Consider the following 20701-nt stretch of genomic DNA (forward strand, 5'->3'; position numbering starts at 1 on the left):
CGTCTGTAAATACAGGAATGTATATTTGTATGAAAATTATACATTTATTTTGAGTTTTTGTATGAAATGTCTACATTTATTTGACAGCGTACACGAGGCAGAAATATCTGTGAGGCGCAGTCCATTCAAAACCATCATGTTTCCGTTAATCACAGCTGTGAGGTCCGATAGGTTAATACTCCCTGAAGCCACCCCAGCTAACGGGACAAGACTATATGTTTATGTATAATGTAAGATACTACATTAGATATACAAATACGTAAATTAATTTAGCTTCATGTGAGTGGTGAATTTATTTATGGAATTCAAATACCCTGAAAACGTCTTACTGCGTCTGGCGAGTCTTGAAAGGAAATTTAAAGCTTGTTTTTTCTTTATAGTAAGAACTGTTCTTAGGTTCACCTAAAATAATCATTAATGAGAACATTTTCCTTTACGATGCTTACTTAGAGGTCTTGTCTTACGCACATCATATCGTCGTTTCGACTTTACCATCTATGAATCAAAATCCTTAACGATTATCTGTTTATTGATTATGCAGCTACATCAAAATAACAACAATAACTTAATTCAAAGCTGTAGCAAGCAGTGGGTTATAGAAAACAAGTTGTGATGGCCAGAAGGAGAGAAAGTAAAGAGAGTAGGATGGTAGGGCTGGTGTGTATTGGGAGAGGGCCCACGCTGGACAAACTGGCTAGGAGCTCCTCCTCGCAGGATTCTGAGGATGAACAGATCCTTTCGCTGGACAGATCCTTCTCGCTCCACGTTTCCTGTAGAAATAGAACGTTAATACCTGGTTCTCTCAAATGTAGTCCTCTTTTGGATTGAGTCATTTGGCTCATTAGTATGTTTACATAAATCATGAAAGAAAAAAGGAATTGTTCTTGCATTGGCAAGACGGAAAATTTGTAGGCGTTGAACTAAATAATTCAAAAAGAAATTTATTTGCACGCATTTGTAAGCGCTTCCATTCACACACAGATATTGTACACATATTTTTGTACAGGTGCTTATGAATATTTTATGTGTATGTATATCATACTGACGAAGTTATACCTTGATAATGTCAGCAGCTTTCTCGGCCAAGACGATCACTGCAGAATTGGGAGAACCTGAGATTGACGAAGGCATGGCAGAGGCATCTGCTACCCGTAGTCTCGACGTTCCATGAACCCTGGATAAAAAAAATAAACCCTGGAATTTATGTATACGTATGGTTAACGCGAACTTACAGTTAAGGAGACCTAAAGGGATCAGTTAGAAGCCCTGGGGAACAAGAAAAAAATATTTCAAATTCTGAAGTGAAGGTATGAGGCGTTGGTCAGGATATGCAAATCTTAGGAGCAATGCCCAGAGTATGGTCCTTAAAAAAGATGAGCACACAAAATAAGTATATATAGCTTTTGTAAGTCTATAATCCTTAGAATACTTGTAAATTTCTTAGATTTTGCACCTAAAACAGTCGATAACATCAGGTAACATAGAGTCTTACCTTAACTCGGGATCCACCACGGCCATTGGATCATCAGGCCGGCCAATTCTGGCCGTACCCACTGGATTATGACTAGTCACAGCCGATATACGTACAACACATGCCACGTACTCATTGTAAAGCGACCGGGCATCATCAGTTGCCGAGTCTTTTCTCATCCCACTCCGTAGGACACATTCTTCGTATCTTGGGAGGTGTAAAGTAGCACCGATATTTTGGAAAGCCTTAGTCCTCGACAGTCTGATGGCTAATTTGAATGCTGGGTTAAAAAGAATAATATTGTCAATCGCTGTTTTAGAGTATAAGTAGGTAGTAATTTATGTCATTAAATCATGGATTCAATGGTGACATAACATCTCTTTAGAAGTTATGTTAACATCCACAAATTCAGACTTCATTTTGAAGATAGGATACCGAAGTAACGCGAGTGTTATTCAAAATGACTGATTTAAATAAAGACGAGTGATTTCCCTTTGTAAGCCTAGATGAGGCTCCCAACCATTCTTTCATTGGATTTGAGTCCAAGCTGGGCCCCGTAGAATTCCCACAGATAACGAAAGGTATTCTCACCATCTCTCAAGCAGTGCATATCATACGGATGGTCGAGGTAGTTGGGATCGATGGCGGGTGGATGAAGTGGGTCTTTGGAAACCAGCCTGATCGTCCCTCGACTCTTCGGATGAAGACATGTTGTCAGGAAGGCGAAACCCTCGGCACTGTTGTTGCCCATTTGAGGAAGAGTGGCTTCGAAATACTGGAATTTATTTCAGATAAGTTCAAAAATGAATTACAATAAAACTTTTGTATTCTTGTTGGTATTGATGCATTATTTCTGCTCGATTCCGGTCTCGAGCCTAACCCTGTCAGGTCAGCATAAAAGTTTCATGTCAGAGGGCTTATTGCATTTATCATCAAGTTTAGTATTTAAAGTATTTCGTTATTCTATTCAAAGTTAACTCATTTTCCTCCAGTACCCCTGTACGAGTAAGCCTCCGTCTCTTGGGCACCAACTTTAAATTTTCTCGCCCATTGCCAACACCAGAAAATCATAACTTTAATGCTTTAGTCCGTTGTAAACAGTATTAAGATTAAATGACAGGTTAGTTACGTTGTTGCATGATTTCGGTTAAATGACATTGCTACAGAAGGCGTTGTCACTTGCATATTTTTTGGCATCCCTCGGTATCTTCCCTTCTAAGTTTGCGCAAAATGAGGCCGTACTGGCGGGAAAAATCAAATCGCTCATGTTTGTCATCTTGAAGCTAAAGATCGGCATATTTGCTTTGGTGACTTGTAGAGGGCTAAACAGTTTTTAGACTTATGGAATAGGCTATGTCCATGCCACGCAGCCTACCGTGTTCTAGCCATGTATTTGGGGCAGTGAAGGAAAATTAACTTACAAAATGAATTGCACTGAGTGCTTTACATTTGAAGTAAGAAATGAATTCCTTTTACAGCTGATGTTATTTGGCCCGTGTGACATCATGAGCTCAAATTGGTGCCATTATTGTAGACACAGCATCACAAGCTGCCGAAAAAGGTCGTCAGTGTAGCACGTAGAGGACGATCTAAAACAATACTCTCTACTTTCAGTTCTCTGTCTATATGAAGCCGCAAGTGAAATTTTTCTCACAACTTTTTATTCTTATTGATATTCGTGTTTATAACAAACTAGGATAAAGGGTATTTTGTTTGAAAGGATATCTTAGCTGTGTTTATGTGTGAGCAGCGGATTTGAAGGGAAGATTGCAGTGATCCTCCTTTCTTTTTATTGCCGCTATTCAGACCGACAGAAACGTCCAAAGTATCCTTGCAACGCTCCCGATTCACAGTGAATACGTCATATGCTGCTTTATTTATCATATTACTAACATTTTTACTCGATAGTTTACCGTACATTTAATAAACAGTAGTGACCAAAAAATAGATAAATAGACTGTTATTCTGGTAGATTTTACAAAACATTTGACTTGATAAATATTCCTTTGATTTATTTAAACTCCGTATTAGCTTTGCTACTAAACACCTTTTTTCAATGTTACGTATGAATTTTTCTTCCATCCTAATCATCTCCTTGCCTTCTATTTATCAGCTGGGACGGAAAATCGTTTACATCGATGAGAGAATTTTCATTAAAAAATTTTCATTTTTAGGTTTTTAGTAACCTAAAGTTTTGCCAGAAATTCTCGTTTTTCATTGGGAAAATTTCATAGCAAACCAGGGACGGCAAAAAATAGATAAATAAATATATACATAAAATAATGATAATAATAATAATAATATTTACAGGAATAAAATGCAACAGGTTTGAAAGTTTGCCCACTCGTAACATGCTGAAATCCAAACCATTTCAAAAGACTTCCTTCTTTTGAGGCAGATTTGGTATGGATATTTACTTCTTGCTTCATGTTGGTGATGGCTGAGTACAGATCCTTTTCGATGGAGTTCAGGTTGATTAAAACGACGCCCACCTCTGGCTTGAGCCGATTGATCGGCATGACGCCCACGCCTTCAACGGCTGATCGCCCATAATCTCCTGACAGAAAAGATGGAAAAACCATAATGAGGAATATTCTCACTGGGTTGGTTCAGAGCTTTTTATTATGTTCCAGTTCATTTACAAAGGTTAGAGGTTTGTTTGCATGTAAAGATTTTTAAACATTTATTAAAGACAAAAGCGGACAGAACTTCTCAAAATTGTTTAGGCTGTGAAAAGATACGCTTCATAATAATAAGGATTACAACAATAGCAGATACATGAAGATATAATGACACTAAATTTATTGTTATTAAATCCATTTTGCTTACCTCTCCCATTAACAAAGTAATTCCAGATGTTACCCATAGTTCGAAGCTTGTCTAGATTGAGCGAAATGGGTTTCTTGATGTCTACGTACATAGGGACATTAAGCTGGTCTTGGAGATTAGCCCCGACGCCCCTGAGGAGAGATACCGGCGGGATCTGAAAGAGGTAACAATTGATCATAAGCAGGAAGTGTAATGTGCGTTTCTCAGCACCACAATGACGTTCTATGGCCTTTTGGTTAGCGGGAAGCCGAGCTATGGGGAGTCTCAGCGTTTCCTTAAAGTAGCACAATGCGACGTCCAACCTAATTAACGTCACCTAATTAAAATTCTTATGTAGACGATCCTGCTATAATTATTATTAAAATTGTGCAAATATGCACATGGAGCAAATTCATTACCTAGGACCCATACGGTTGTGTAGACCTTAGGTTTCTATGTTGTTGTTGTTCGCTTTATTATACTATCTTTGGTTTAATCATAGCTGTAATTTCCCTACACGTACTCATGATTAAAGTGGAATTCAGTTCCTCACATCCGATAGTTCTTGTGAAATTCACTTTCCTTGTGCCTAACTTTAAGACCTACAATAAATGATTATATGCGAACCACATCTGAGGATTGGAATCTCAAATGCTACCTAGTTTTATATCCTTATACAAAGGCAGTTTAGTAACCATAACCAACGATATTCTGTAAATTAAGAGTTTTGACGTCATTCGGTGAGATAAAATGATGGAAAAATCACTGAATGTTGGTAAATGTTTATAACTTCCGAGTTGTACAAAATATTTTAGTAAAGCTTGTTACTAATTGGACTGCTCTGCCATTTCCAAACTATGGTGATGCTCTTATAATTACCCGGAACGCCACTGTTATTCATTTTAGAAACGTTGGGAACCCTTGCTGTGATAAGGCAGTTCCAATTGGAGAGCCAGCATCGTAGAGGTGAATGTCACTTCGAAATTAGGTTTCTCGAAAGGTCGATTCGTCTAATATTCATATAGATACTCGTATATATACCAAACAATGTTCTAAACACAATTAAAGCTCTAAATTTTTGGCGGGATACATCATAAAGCATGGTAAATTCGGGTCATATTCTATTCATTGAGATAAATAAATCAAACTTAATTTTTTTAGATAAAACGTGATTCTTGCGGATAGATATCGTATCAAACTCAATCTCCAGAGAAGCTGGATTCACCTTAGATTCAGTAGGTATACCCATGGATGGATAATTACAAGTTTGACCACAGAATGCCCACACAGCCTTTGGTGTTTGGTACTAGTATATAGTCGCAGTAAATCAAGACAGTATTCAAGTTCACCAGGTCTGAATAATTTTGAGAAATCTTGGATGGAATGTTTCATTGCAAATCAATGGGAATGGTGTCAATTTTGTGGACTGGACTACCGACATTTTATGCCCGATTTCTAGATTCTTTCGAAGGAAACATTTCTCTCGGTGTTTATTGTCCGAACACAAATAAAGTCTTGCTCAGTTTGGATCCTGCGGATTTTTTGATTACATATCTAGAGATTATCAGGTAATTAATTAATAGGATTTGGAAATCATTGCTTTCACTTCTACTTTAGGGAAGAAATTGAGATCTTAAGAAAGTAAACTTAAGATCCAGCACTACCACACCTTCAAGCATTGTGTGTATAGAAGCCCTCTTCTATATGTGCAAAACCCCAAATAAAAGCTTAAATTAGATATGAAGTTAAAAGTATATGGAATCAGTACAAACATACGTTAAATGTTGACAGGGCTTCCGGGTGTCCAACTCCTGAGTGCATGAGAATAACTGGAGTGTTTGTTGTTCCCGAAGACAGGATCACCTCTCCTCGAGCGTACACTGTCCCGTTTAGCTTAGGATTTTCCCACTGGACGTACTCGACACCAACTGCACGGGTGCCGTCCCAGATGATCTAAGGATAGGCAGAAAAGGTCGTTTGTGGATTAAAACTTTTATTTATATTCGTATATGCCTTCAAGTCACAGCAGATAGACTATGAATCTCATAATAATCTTTTGTTCTACTTGGTTATTGTTCAGGCTCTATCAATTAAGACTTGAATACGTATCAAAACTGTCCTGTTGATTTGCTGTTCGGGCATATGAAACTATTTAAACACAATAAACGCTTCTCATTAAGCACTAAATATCCAATTTCAGCATCAGAAATGGACGTTCTTACTGAAAATGATATTCCAAGTCATACTAGAATCAATAATTATATCAATAAGTATGCAAGGAACTGGAAAGAATTTATAAATATTAAAGGAAACTTTGGTCCTTCAATAGATGTTATGTTACCTTCGTGACTTGGGTGTTGATGAGGACGTGAAGGTTGGGTCTACCGAGGGCGGGCCTTAGGTACCCCTTTGCAGAACTCCAACGAATTCCTCGATGGACAGTGGTCTGAGCTGCCATTAACCCGTAGTCAATATCATCATTTAGATTCCCAGTCGGTAGACCTTGTATAGAAGGGGAACAGTAAAAAAGGAATCACGCATTGTAATTTTGATTGCTGACTTATTTTAAAATTCAGTGTCACCGTTATTGTTGCAGGAATCTTAATGGAAGTTAAATTGCCTATCTTATTTGCTTTGAATTTTGGCCATGCTTTGGTAAGAGAGAGAGATTATCAAGTCATCCCTCTTCTATATAAGTTACATTTGCTCATATAACAGAATGTAAATTTTCATGAATTTGCCCTCCACAGAATTTCACTTTGACTAGGCCAGTCCCTACAACATTCCTCTGTTCTGCCATGGACAGCCTACTGCCTCCTTTACCAATATATGTAATAAACTTACCCAACTCCTTCCCAGCAGCAAGGAAAGTCTCGGCCAGTTCAGAGTCCGCAGTGACATGTCTCAGCGATGGTTCGTAACACTGCACAGCATCCTGACGCTGTCTGACGTGTCCACCCTCACTGCCGGAAGAGGCATTTTTACAACCCTTGGGCAGCTTCTTTTTGACGGGGTCGAATGCACATTGATCCTGGAGGAACAAATTTTAGGAGACTTTGGAAATATGAGGAAAGGAAACTGACTTGCAAGTTTTGCGCTGGTTTTGAAACTTCCCCCACCCCACTTTTTTTTCGAAACAAGTATTTATATATTAAAATCCAAAATTATTTTCAACGTGTGTTTCTGAATTCGCTTGGTTGAAGATAAAGAAATGTTTTTTTTCATCTCTAGAATAAAAAAGGTTTCTCGCTGGAGTGATTTTGATGTGTTTATTTCCAATGTATATATGCGGTAATTTGTTAACTTTAAATTCATTATAAAGCTGTAGGTTTCGCAAACATAGTACATATGTTTTTAAAAATGGAGACCTTGAATCAAGAATTAGAATGATTTATGGAGACGCACAACAGCACTTCCTTGTATTTAGGATTTCGAACTATTAAGGGTCGTGTATAATATACTATATATATATATAATATATATATATATATATATATATATATATATATATATATATGTATATATATATATATATATATATATATATAGTATATATATAAACCCCTTTTCATTGTTTTGAGTATTCTGAACAATCTGGTAACTAATAGTTTGATGAACATACCCTAAAATAATTCCACTCACGTTCTACTCTTGAAACGAGGTATGGAAAGAGGACTAGGCTTAACCAAAGCTCATATGGAAAAAGGAATAATGAAACGCGAATTACAAAACACAAAAAACTACTGGGTAATCATTAATGAAACATAACCGAGATCAAATAGAGGTTGTTATATTACTAACTCTGAGAAGATTTATAGTAACGTGAAATGCATTTCATTATCATCGCATCAGTTTTTATCAGAGAAATGAGTTTCATCGCTTACCAAAATTTTTTCAGCATTATTTTGAAATTGAAGCAAAGAAGTTGTAACTTGTAACAATTAATATTATGAAGCCATGTCCCATTTAAAGTGAAAAAATTCGTTCTGAGCAAGACTAGAACTAGAGTAAGAACGTTGCTTGATTTTAACGATACTAGAGAAAACTTCTTCCCCTCCTTCGTCGTCTTGATCTGTGGGAGACCGAAAACAGTTGAAAGACGCGAAGAGCATACCTTGAACACTTTTGGCCGTAATCGCCAACACTCGGCTTTATTGGCGTATTTCTTCATCTCGCTGAAGCCCCATCCGACAGCCCCGTAATCGCTCTCCCAGGCGTCGAAATCTTGCGGCGATCCGTACGTGTGGATGTTATAGTTCATTGTGCCACTGCCTCCCAAGACGCGACCTCTCGACCAAGAGGATTGCTAAAAGAGTTTCAAGGAATTCGAGATGGTTGGAAAGACATTGCTCACGAAAATTGCAGCTTGCAATATTTCATACCTGTTTGTACTCAAATGATGCGAGAAACTATTTTCAAGGTATCTATCACAACTTGAGCAACACTTCAGAGCAGCGACGTTTTTTATGAACATCCTTTAACTTTATTCATGTTGAAGCTGGAATTCCCAGAGACTGAATGATGTAGTGGTAAAGGAAGACTTAGCAAAATGGTTAGTATGGATGAAATGATAGGCCGGTGGTTGGTTGGTTTCGATTAACATAGCCTTATGCCAGCATTGATCATTACCCTAGGGCGGCCTGTAAGAGTCGCACATTCTTAAAAGGTGTAAAAAGGCCTAGAGTGGACCTTTGGATTCGTAAGAGCCACACGAAACGAAAAACATAAGTCAAAATGAAAGGTAAAATAGTGAATGTGTTTTGTTGGGGGCTGGGTAAGGGAAGACCCAGGAATTCGAATTTAAGGAACACAGAAACTGCAGGGTGATGGAATGACAGTAATGCTCAACAAAATTATCATATGCTGGAAAAACACGAGTAATCATAAGATTGACGAAAATAACTTTTTTTCAAATTGGGGTTAACATACTGGGCATGGGAATTTTGAGTAGGTGCATGTACCATTTACATATTTTGGAAAGTTTTCTTTCGTACATAATCTTCTGCCTTGTGTCACTAGTTAAAATATATCATGACAGGGACCAAGTTCATAGTTACCCTTCCCTCCATGGCCACCATCGATTTCTTCTGGGGTGCTGTGAGATATCTCCAGTCGTGTTTTGACCTTAGCAAAAAAACGGGAGACAGGGGAACCTTGGAGAGCCATGGTTCTTCTCCTCCAGCCTCCACGAGAAGCACTTTGAAATGTTCCACTTCACTCAGTCTGGCGGCCAATACACTACCTGCGGTTCCTCCTCCCACGATGATGAAATCATAGATACTCTCTGGTTTATAGATTACTCCTGGTGAAGTTGAAAAACACATTTGCCATATCCAAGCTGCTGCGCATATTACCACCGCCAGAAACCCTGTGGGAGGAAATGGAAAAGTTTCTTTTGGAATTTGAGAGAAATTTTGTAACTAAACGAGCATTGCAAAGGCACCACTTTCTTGGGATCATTTCCTCTGGGCGGGGTGGGGGGGTGGTCACCTGTTGAATTTATATATATATATATAATATATATATATATATATATATATATATATATATATATGTGTGTGTGTGTGTGTGTGTGTGTGTGTGTGTATGTGTGCATTTAATATTTAAAATTTCATCTTTATAATAGGGTTATTAATGGTGGATGATTAACTCGACGTTTGTATTTGACCAAGAGACCTAGAAATGCTACCGGGAGAGAGGATGACTGGTGACAGGATCAGACACACATGGGAGGATTCCCTCGTCTACTGCGAAGCCCTTGAAATAAGGAAATGTAAAGGTATTTATGCAGATAATTCTCGGAAAGAACATAAGTGCATAGAAGCGCAGAGGGATTATGCACTGAAGGGGGAGACAAGAACAAAAAGGCAGAAAAAAAGACAGGTTGATAAATAGGGAGACATATAGAAAGTAAGAGAAGATCGTTAGAATAGTTTTAGTTTTCTGTTTTTTTTCTCTCTCTCTTCCTATTTGATTAGCCGGAATATATACTAAGTGGTAGGATAAATGATAAAGTATGACCGAAAACTAATCCGAATGAAAATTAATTTAGATATTACCGATGAAGATGAAAACATAAACAATGTTAGTGTAACACTGCAACAGGTTTGAAACGAAATGAAAAATAATTGTTTTTATCATTTTTGCGACAAGTGGTAGGTACCATTTCTTTGCAATCACGCGCAATATCACGTGACACTCCAAATAATATTTAATAAGCATTTAAGAAAAATTAATATTTTCTTTTTATAAACAATGTCTCCCTCAATTTTCTGTAAATTATGCTATTCTGTTAACAAAATTTTAAACTGCATGACAAGGAGCTTGAACGTCAATCACGGAGAAAGTGCCTTGAGCATTACTTTGAATTACAGAATAGAGGGAAGCTTGGGATTACCGAAGTGGATGAGAAGCTAGATCCTTGAATACATGCCATCGCCAACAAACATCATTAGTAATGTTCCTATACTCTGAAACTGACATTAAAAGCGATATCGCTCACCCTTGGCTGCAAGATACTACTCAGCGAAGTCGGCAAAGGACATATTGGAACTGATGTTTGTATATGTATGTTACGGGTCTACTTTCAGCGATTCAGAATTATCCAGGAAGTTTAGAATCGCAACTGCTCTTTCTGATCAGTGAGTAAAAAGACAAGTTTGGAAGTCCGCGATCGCCAAAGTTTTGTGAGTCACGTGGCATTAGAGTAAAATGACCAAATCTATATAGAGGCATTTTAAACATTTCCTTGGATTACTTTGACATAACCTAAATTCCTCATATCACTAAGTAACAAAAGTCATTGGAGAAAATATGAATATTTACACTAGAAATATGAAAGCTGTATTGTTAGAAGCCGGTCAGATGACAAAGAATCAAGTATACTAAAGTTTCCATAATAAAAAACCTTCTCTCTCCCAGTTGCTTTTATCCAGATAAATTGTAATGGTTAAAATTATAACTCAACAATACATGACTACATTATGGTGACTTGGACAGTAGCCAAAATACTTTTTAAAAAATCTCAAGAATTACCATTGCATCCTGTAACCACCCACATGTAGAGCCAGAGCTTAGGCCACCTGCCATTTAAAAGTTAGTATTGAAAGCTTCAGAAATATTGAAATGTTATGTTTAAATAAAGATGAAAATCGCATCACACTTATACAAGAAATTCATTATTCAGGTTTGCTAGAACATGGAGACGGCAGTGTACTTGATCGAGTCCTGCTCTTTTGGAAGATAGGAAGAAGGTCCTATCTTCCTGTAATTCAAATTCATGTGTGGTTTTAATCCCTACCATTTAATATTTTATAAAACGTAAATTTTTATTATATACATTCTAGCCTTAATATTCAATCTTAGATTGTTTACCCGGCATCGATGGCTTTGGCTATTTAGATGTCAATCTGCAAATATAGCAACTAAATGGTTAAGAAAAAACGTATATATTGCGAAAACAGTAATGTCTTGATAAACGGACCTGCAAACAAATAGTACGGATTTTCCAAGCTATTAAGAGTTAGAGCAAGCTTGTGGCAAAAAAAAAAAGAAAAAAAATATTGGTCTCACTATGCTTCTTTGTCTGAAGAATGAAAAGGGAATTTTAAGAGAAATTAATGTCTCAAGAATGAAAAATAAATAAAACCATAAACAAGGGCTGGTAAATGTTTTGAAAGATCTCTTAATTTACAAAAGGCTTATGTACGTAGATCTACGTATGTACGTAGATCTACGAAATCTAGTGTCTTAATGGCATCATCCATTGTTGCCAAGGCGCCCAACGAACATAACTTGCTCTGTGCAGACCGGTGTATGAAGCAGTCTGCTGACGAAGGACTGCGCACGAGAAGCCAACCAAAGTCACTCAGGAGGATTTCACTGAATGAGATTGGCCAAGAATTCCCTAAATGGATCAAGCTTTGAGAACCACTTTTTTATCATGGAGAGGATTCATTCCAGCAATATGCCATAAGTTTAAACTGCAACTTAGCTTAGTTGAACATTGCACATTTTCCTCATCGTACGTGTCTGTAACTTACATAGAATTATCTGAAGTATTTGTCTATATATTTACTTGGTTAGATAATAATGTATAGATGGGCGTAGTGCATGTAAGCATAAACATGGAAGTCAATGTTTCGTGTCTTTCCTAAATTGGAAGAGCTTCCTCATTGCCCTATATTTTGTCGGAATAGATTATACCCCTTGAATGTTTTATGTGATTGGCTTCTAACAAATTAGCTATAGCCTGATATGTCCAAAATATCGTTGTTAGCGATGAGACCAGCCATCATTCAACGTTCGCCATTTATTATACGAATTAATTACTAGAACCTATAATATCGTGGTAAATAATATGCAGTAAATGAAGTAAAGAACTTGAACTTAATCGTAAATCTTAGGAGATCATAGTTTTACAGAACTATCTTGATGGAAAGAGCCCTGATTTGCTTGCTTTTGAGTATGTTTGTTTGTCTTGGTCAAATCCTGTAACTCAATTTTCTTCGACCTGATCCCTTCCTCTGACAGACTTGAAATTTTGCATGGTTACTTAATCCCGGGTACAGAACAACCTTACATGATCAGTAGGTCAGCCGTGACCTCTAGTGACCCTGTCGTGACCTCTCCCAGTATCAGGGGATTTGTATGAAACTCTTCGGGTTTTTCACATGTTCTTTGACCCAGTAAATAACCTTCTTTGGCTCAATTTCGTTAGGTACCTTAAGTAGGTCAGCCATGACCTCTAGCGACTCTAGTACAGTAACCTCTCCCAGTATCTCAGGATTTGCATGAAACTCTTCGGACTTTTCTCAGTGTTCTTTGACCGGTAAATAACCTTCTTTGGCTCGACAGGATATCAATTCGTTAGCTACAATTATAAATAGGTTACAATTTCTGTCAAAACTAAAAAGTATGAAATAAGAAAATATAACAATAAAAAACTTTTATAAAAATACACTAAAAAGGGAAATAAATTTTTTGAGACTTACTAAGATTTCCTTACAATTAATCATATCTTAAAAAAAAAAGTGGGCGCCAAACATTTAAGGAAATGCCCCAAGATGTATTTCTTTTCTTGTACCATTTCCTTCAATGTTTGGCACCCACGCTTTTATTCTCCTAGACATGATTAACTGTAAGGAAATCCATGTTGAAAAACATTTTTCTCGTATTGTATTGTATAGTATAACTTGAAAACCTAAGCTGCATGGCTGACATCTTAAGCTATCTCATTAAGATTCTTATGGCATCAAGATGCATGAAACATTCGCTTGAATTTTGACCTAGATTTAAATGAGTTTCGAATAGAGGTAGTTCAGACACTGACTAGATGCAGTAATCGCTGGCTGTACTTCAAAACCCTCACATTCTCTGAGAGAGAAAGAGAGATTTTGTGCAGAATTAAATTCAGGGAGAAAGCTCATTTCAAAATATTTCAGTGATTTTCACTTTATTTCATTTTCATTGGCTTTAACCATTGTTGTTATCTTCTATTTCTTCGTTAAAGATATTAGACAATAATGTTTCAAAGACACCGTTGAACTAACTCCTTCCATGTTTATTGTATTGAAGCTAACATAAAAGACTCCTCGGGTATATATATATATATATATCTATATATATATATTATATATATATATATATATATATATATATATATATATATATATATATATATATATATATGATATATAGATATATGTGTGTGTGTATGCATGCATATATGTATGTATGCTTGTGTACCGCAGGGTTACCGTGCATGTTATGGGTATGACTTATTTTTGACCTGACACAAGTATGTCGTGTTATTAACATCTCAAAGGGCTGTTATGCACCTGACATGCCGTAGAGGTAACAAGTTTAACCTGCCTTTTGCAGGACATAGTAATTTAATCAGCATATCCAAAGGTTGGAGTTTCGATGCGCATGGTGCAAAATTATCAAATAAATTTTCCTGAACTTTTGTCAGTCAATCCTCATAATGCTCACTTTCTCCCCTCTGGTTTCATTGGTTGACTCCTTTTTCTTGCTCAAATTAAAGAATTTTAAGGTATCTCGATTTGATTATAGGAGTAGGTATATCTTCAGAGTTCAAATACCTGAAGCTGTTTAAATATATATATATATATATATATATACATATAATATATCTATATATATTTCTAATATATACTAATAATAAACACATGCATACCTAATACATAGATAGATAGATATGTAACTGTATGTGTAACTTAAAATGAAGAAGTCGCAGTGTTTATTTTTCATAATTATTCAATCAAAGTATTCCTGTCATTATCTCTTGTGGTGGTGAAGTTATTACTGGTAAAGTTCCTAGCGTTCTAAAATGGCAAACAACTAAGATTTAATTGAGACAAAACAAATTTCTTCGGTATACCTTTGGCAAATGTATCAGCGGGAAACGTCGAAAAAGGGAGGAAATACGATAGGCAAAGTGAAGGGCAATTAAACCTAAATTATCTCGAGAGCACAGTAGGCGCTGATGCAACTCACCAGTCCGCTTGAAGCTCCATCCTTCTCGTTCCTCAGACATTTTCTCCCGCCAACCTCGGAAGCCTTTCAAGTAGTCCTTCCAAGAGCACAATCAGTTCCATAACCACCTGGATGTCAACGCTTTCTTTCTTAGCATTTTTTGCATTTCATACCAGGGCTAACGAACGTTCTTTGGTCGTATTTCAATCATAAGTTTAGGAAACAAACAGTTAGACATTTACATTGAATATGTATGCAATTAATGCGAAAAAAAAGAAATTTATTACTTTGAATTATTTATTACTATTTTTTTTCGTACTGATCTTCCTACAAACAAAAAACATACAAGCACTTCTGCATATATATTTTTTTTCTATGATCTTCCTATATATCTTATAATATATATATATAGATATATATATATATATATATATATATAGGGATCGGGTTGGTCCATAAAGTCTGGGTACATAGGGGATTTTACTATTTATTTTTATTTTTTCTCCTCAGAATGAAAATGGCTTTGTCTAAGGAAGAACGAGTCAATTTGGTACTCTTAAGTGGATGAGAGGGATGGTCTTATCGTAAAATTGTGGAAGAATTTAACCTTCAACACCCTTATCATCAACCTATTTATTTTACTGCCGTCGGGAAATTGGTCAAGAAGTTTAAAGAAACAGGCAGTGTGCTGAAATCGACGGCAATGCGGATCTATACCATCGAGTTCACATGAATTTTGTAAAATGCATCAAATTATGCATTGAAAATGATGGAAATCATGTTGAAAATATTAAATGATCAACGTAAAATAAAAATTGAATAAAATTATTTTGTTTTAAAAAGTATTTGTTTTTACTATGTACCCAGACTTTATGGACACCCTGTATATATATATATATATATATATATATATATATATATATAATATATATATATATATATATATATATATATAGATATGTATATATATATATATTATATAATATATTGGTGTGTGTGTGTGTGTGTGTGTGTGTGTGTGTGTGTGTTTAATAGCCACAATCACCTCCAAACCTCGTACACTCGTCATGCTTTCTTGGATGTAGGTACTTATCCCGACCAGCTTTCGATCCAAGTGAGAAATAAATGAAGAAGTCCCACATTTCGTAGTAGAATTCGAACCCATTCACACCAGGTTGAGTTGAAATAAATTTAGAGTTCTTTGTCATAAGACAGAGATTCTTAATTTATTTTCCTCTTGAATCCAAAGCTTGAAGTGACATACGTACACAAAATTGAGGAAAAGCAAGTTAAGAGGTCATTGTGGCGGGTACAAACATATCTAATAGGCGAAAGAGACCGGTAAGAAAAAACTGGTAACTCCCACATTCCTACGATAACTACCGAATTGTATATGAAACCCGATGTTGAAAACTTCCGCAACAAAAACCCTTATTCGTATAACTGTAGAAAGCTCACTAACTACTTTTGATCCCCTACGCACAGTTCAATATTCATCTCTATTTTGCATGTGCACTCCAACTTCCTTGGTCTTAGGGCCCATCCTTTTCAACAGTTCTTTCGCCACCCCATCCAGCACTTTCTAGGTCTTCCTCTCCTACTTCACAAAACTTGTCAGTTATTTACTCATTTCACCAACCTATCATACTCCATTCTTTCCACGTGACTGAACAATCTCAAAATGCTCCGATTCATCCTTGTGCATACTTTGACCTTTTTACAATTTCTATGTGCCTCCACATTTCTCGCCTTTTCAATATTCTTCGTGCCACTTGTACTACGTAGAGCAGACAATTTATCACGAAAACAATGGCCTTTTCCATTCGTTCACATTCAGCATCCACTTCAGTTCCTTACTGGAGAATCCCATGATCTTCATTGTTGTAGTGTAGATGTCCCTCTTCTTGAACATCAATGCGTTTGTTTAAGACTGTGACCTTTTTATACTGTCTAAAGTTCATAAATGACATCTCCTCTTCCATTATATCTATCATATAGACGATTCGCGTTCTCTATCTAATAGGTTTGGTCTTTACTCGTCGTCCCTTACTCTTCCTTGCCCATTAACTGATATTCGTTTTGTTATTATCTTTAATAAGTTGAACATAATTCACCTTCCCCGTTAATACCTCCATTAACAGCTTTCATTATCTGTCTCTTGCTGACTCTGTCTATCACACCTTCCTTATACTGTCAGACTTGACCCTAAAATTTACTTCCAGTTCCTGATCTTTTATCTTTTCAAAAGAAGCAGTAATCATCTATCTCAGAAATTTTAATTCATTTTTGAATATCGTTATGTATCTTCTAATATTTCCATGTTGCGCTGTCTAATTATTACTTGTGCTCAGTTCTTCCTTGACTTTTTATACATATAATATATCTCCGAACATTCTTCTGGTCGCCATTAACTATGCGCAGCTTCCAACATCTTAGCGTTCCGGTTACTTCGTACAAATTTAAAAGAAATGAAACCGTTTAAACGGCTGGCTAGGATAGAAATGCAAGAAAAATTCACTTGGGATTAATATTTTCCTCTATTCAAATCGCATTCCGAGCTGCTCGTTCTGTTTGATTGTGTCTAGAACAGTTATTCAAAGAGCGATCAACTCAGATACTGCGTTTTCCACTTCTGTTTAAAATTTCCGAATTCTGTGCTAGTTTCCGTTATTTCTGAATATTCTGCGAGCTCTTAGGAAAAGGTTCTTCAGCTTTCTTTTAGTTTTTCCATCGAAACCTTCCCTTTCTTTTGACTCCTTTCATTAGGTATTGGCTGCATCATTGTTTGTCTTTGGCCTTCAGGATGAGAGTATACCACTTGCAGATCGACATTTCACGTGCCCCACTCTCTCTCTCTCTCTCTCTCTCTTTTACGGTCTTTAATTATCATTATTTTTATATAATATTTTTCCCATTCCAGTTACCAGTAGGACGCACTAAAGGCGATAAATCGCGAAGCTTCAAGTTAACTAGGTATCTCTGAAATCTCTGCTACATAATTATTATCGTTAATTGTATTTCAATTAATAGTAAATAAATCTTATATGGGATGAAACTGAAAGATGTAAGGTTTTATCTACCGAAAGAATTTTCTTTTACCTTCGATCCTTTTGGAGATATTAGCATTTGAATAATGGCGTTAGGACCGGGCCGCTTTTGGAGATATTAGCATTTGAATAGCGTTAGGTCCGGGCCGTGGCGAAAATTATAATGCAATAATTAAAACATCATTTAAATATGAATTTATGCTATTTTAAAAATAAATCTTATGGATGAAATTTCAAGATGTAGGGTTTTATCTGCCGAAAGAATTTTTCTTTTATCTTCAATGCTTTTGGAGATATTAGCATTTGAATAGCGGTAGGGACTAATGCAATAATTAAAACATAATTTAAATGTGAATATATGATGTTTTAAAATTAGGATTAAAAATAAAATTTTATATGGGATGAATCAGTGCTTATCACTCTGATCACCAATAGTCTAAACCCGTTTTCTGAAAGGGCAGGTCGTAAAATACAAACTCGCACTACACCTGTCCTCTTATGTATGGTGTGCACACACACACACACACACACACACACACACACACACACACATATATATATATATATATATATATATATATATATATATATATATATATATATATATATATATGTATATATACATACAACACACACACACACACACACACACACAAACATATATATATATATATATATATATATATATATATATATATATATATATATATATATATATATGCAGTTTGTTAATAATGCATATGCATAATAAAGAATGCATGACTTTTCGAGCACGAACCCACTTCATCAATTTAAACGTTTTCGTAGCCGATGAAACAGCAAATAATAAATTAATAAAAAAAAAAATCCCCTTAACAGTCTATGAAAAATGATCTCATTCATTTATCATTCACTGGTCCTGGGGTAATCGACCTATTACCCAAGCTTCAATGATAGATAAAAAAAATAATATAACCCTCAAATCGCTTGTTATGTTAATCACTTATTGAGATGCTCCAGATCTAATCACTGATACCACTGTAATTTGGAGATTCGTCTACGGTCGCATTGCACAAACACTAGGAGATGTAATGATTCTTGCTACCACCGGTGGCTAACAGACCCAACTTCTTTTGGAAGCCAAGTTGGTGTGAGGTGAGAACGAAAGACAACTGCTGTAAGTGAGAAACCCCACAAATCTTGAGTTACATGAGAGAGAAAGAGAGAGAGACCCTGTCAACTTCTCAAATTATAAACAATATTTCAAACTCATTACTTTGATTTTGCCTAGTGCCAAAGTCTGATTGCTACAATCAAAGTAGAAAAAAAAAAACTCTACAGGAATAGTTAAGTAAATTATATCCAAGTACAACGTACTAACAAATATGTGCAACTTTACTTCCGAAGAAATATTATCGTTAAGAGCTTGAAGTAGAATGGAAAAAATGGAGAAATTGCGTGTGATATCGAGAAATTTTTCACACTAACATTGGCAGATATGGAAAGCTTACTGACTTTTCTGTTGTCAATAAGTAGTAACAAAAACGAGAGTCGGAATTTCACTGGGACCCTTTGATTATTTGGGTTGGCGTTTGAAGCGATGATGTTTAATGAGAAACATTTAAAATGCGCTGATCGCTAAATTATTTATAAACTAAAGAGAAATCTTCCAAATGTGGAGGGGAAAAAATATTAGTGTTGGTGGGAAGCTTGTCAAGAAGTTCTCAAACATATTACAGCAGCTGATTGGTATTTAGGTTAGAATAAGCTTTGCAGATTTGTTACTTGAAAGTCCGGTTACATGCAATAATATTTTCATCTTAAAATTGGTGTCAGTTTCTGCCGTACTCAGGATGACAATATATATCATATGACAGTATATCCTAAGGGAACTTCCGAGGAGGTATCCTTAAGACTAGTGCCTAAAACACATAAATTAATAATAATTGTAATAACAATAGTAATAATAAAGTCAAGCACAGGAAGTATATGATGAAATCATCTTTCGTAGAGAAAGGAACGTTGTCCGCAGACTTTCGTGCACCTTCATTCACTCAAGCCATCTTGGTAACATGTTACCTGTGCTCATTTCATGAAAGCCATGCCAACATACAAATTATATACTAAGCAATCATATAAATGAAAATCTGTTAATATCTTGAAGAACGCAACATTTCAAACATAAAGCATAGTTTGCTGAAATAAATTTCATTATATTATCCTAATTATGATATATTTTGGTAACCTGGCAACTATTTCCTAATTAATACTTGGCAACTAAATTTTTGATTGGTATACCAATCATTGCCGAGATGACGTCTGGTTCCTCTCTCCGACTACACTACTCCTAAAGTAACCAAATAATACCACATCTACAGCAGCTCACCAGCAGGAGATAATCAGACATTTTGTAGTGTTTCGCATATTTCTTCGATAGCAACTTGTTTAACCTACCCGTCAGACGCCAACGATTGATATAATAATAATAATAATAATAATAATAATAATAATAATAATAATAATAATAATAATAATAAGGATATGGGATATGCCAGTGGAAATCGTACCCATAATCATAGGAGCACTAGGCACGATCCCAAGATCCCTGAAAAGGAATCTAGAAAAACTAGAGGCTGAAGTAGCTCCAGGACTCATGCAGAAGAGTGTGATCCTAGAAACGGCACACATAGTAAGAAAAGTGATGGACTCCTAAGGAGGCAGAATGCAACCCGGAACCCCACACTATAAATACCACCCAGTCGAATTGGAGGACTGTGATAGAGCAAAAAAAAAAAAAAAAAAAAAAAAAAAAATCATCATCATCATCATCATCATCATCATCATCATCATCATCATCATCATCATCATCATCATCATCATTATATACCATCCGCGAAGC

General features: G+C 35.9%; 1 protein-coding gene across 3 annotated transcripts; it reads right to left on the bottom strand.

The window, feature by feature from the left end:
- Positions 1–511: 511 nt before the first annotated feature.
- LOC135216674 (L-sorbose 1-dehydrogenase-like) lies at positions 512–18982 on the bottom strand. Of its 3 annotated transcripts, none has more exons than XM_064252067.1 (13): positions 18839–18982; positions 14798–14966; positions 9337–9647; positions 8394–8585; positions 7124–7310; positions 6621–6781; positions 6056–6232; positions 4301–4454; positions 3889–4028; positions 2063–2246; positions 1493–1751; positions 1057–1174; positions 512–770 (listed from the first exon to the last, which is right to left on the bottom strand). In XM_064252067.1, exons 2-13 carry the CDS (start codon positions 14835–14837, stop codon positions 594–596), a joined length of 2100 nt encoding a protein of 699 aa, XP_064108137.1. In that variant the 5' UTR covers positions 14838–14966; positions 18839–18982; the 3' UTR covers positions 512–593. The 3 variants fall into 3 exon arrangements, with proteins under 3 accessions (XP_064108137.1, XP_064108139.1, XP_064108140.1); XM_064252069.1 differs by having other exon boundaries at positions 18806–18957; XM_064252070.1 differs by having other exon boundaries at positions 18926–18948.
- Between the last annotated feature and the right edge of the window lie 1719 nt (positions 18983–20701).

Source organism: Macrobrachium nipponense, chromosome 6 (genome assembly GCF_015104395.2).
Source record: "Macrobrachium nipponense isolate FS-2020 chromosome 6, ASM1510439v2, whole genome shotgun sequence".
NCBI lineage: Eukaryota > Metazoa > Arthropoda > Malacostraca > Decapoda > Palaemonidae > Macrobrachium > Macrobrachium nipponense.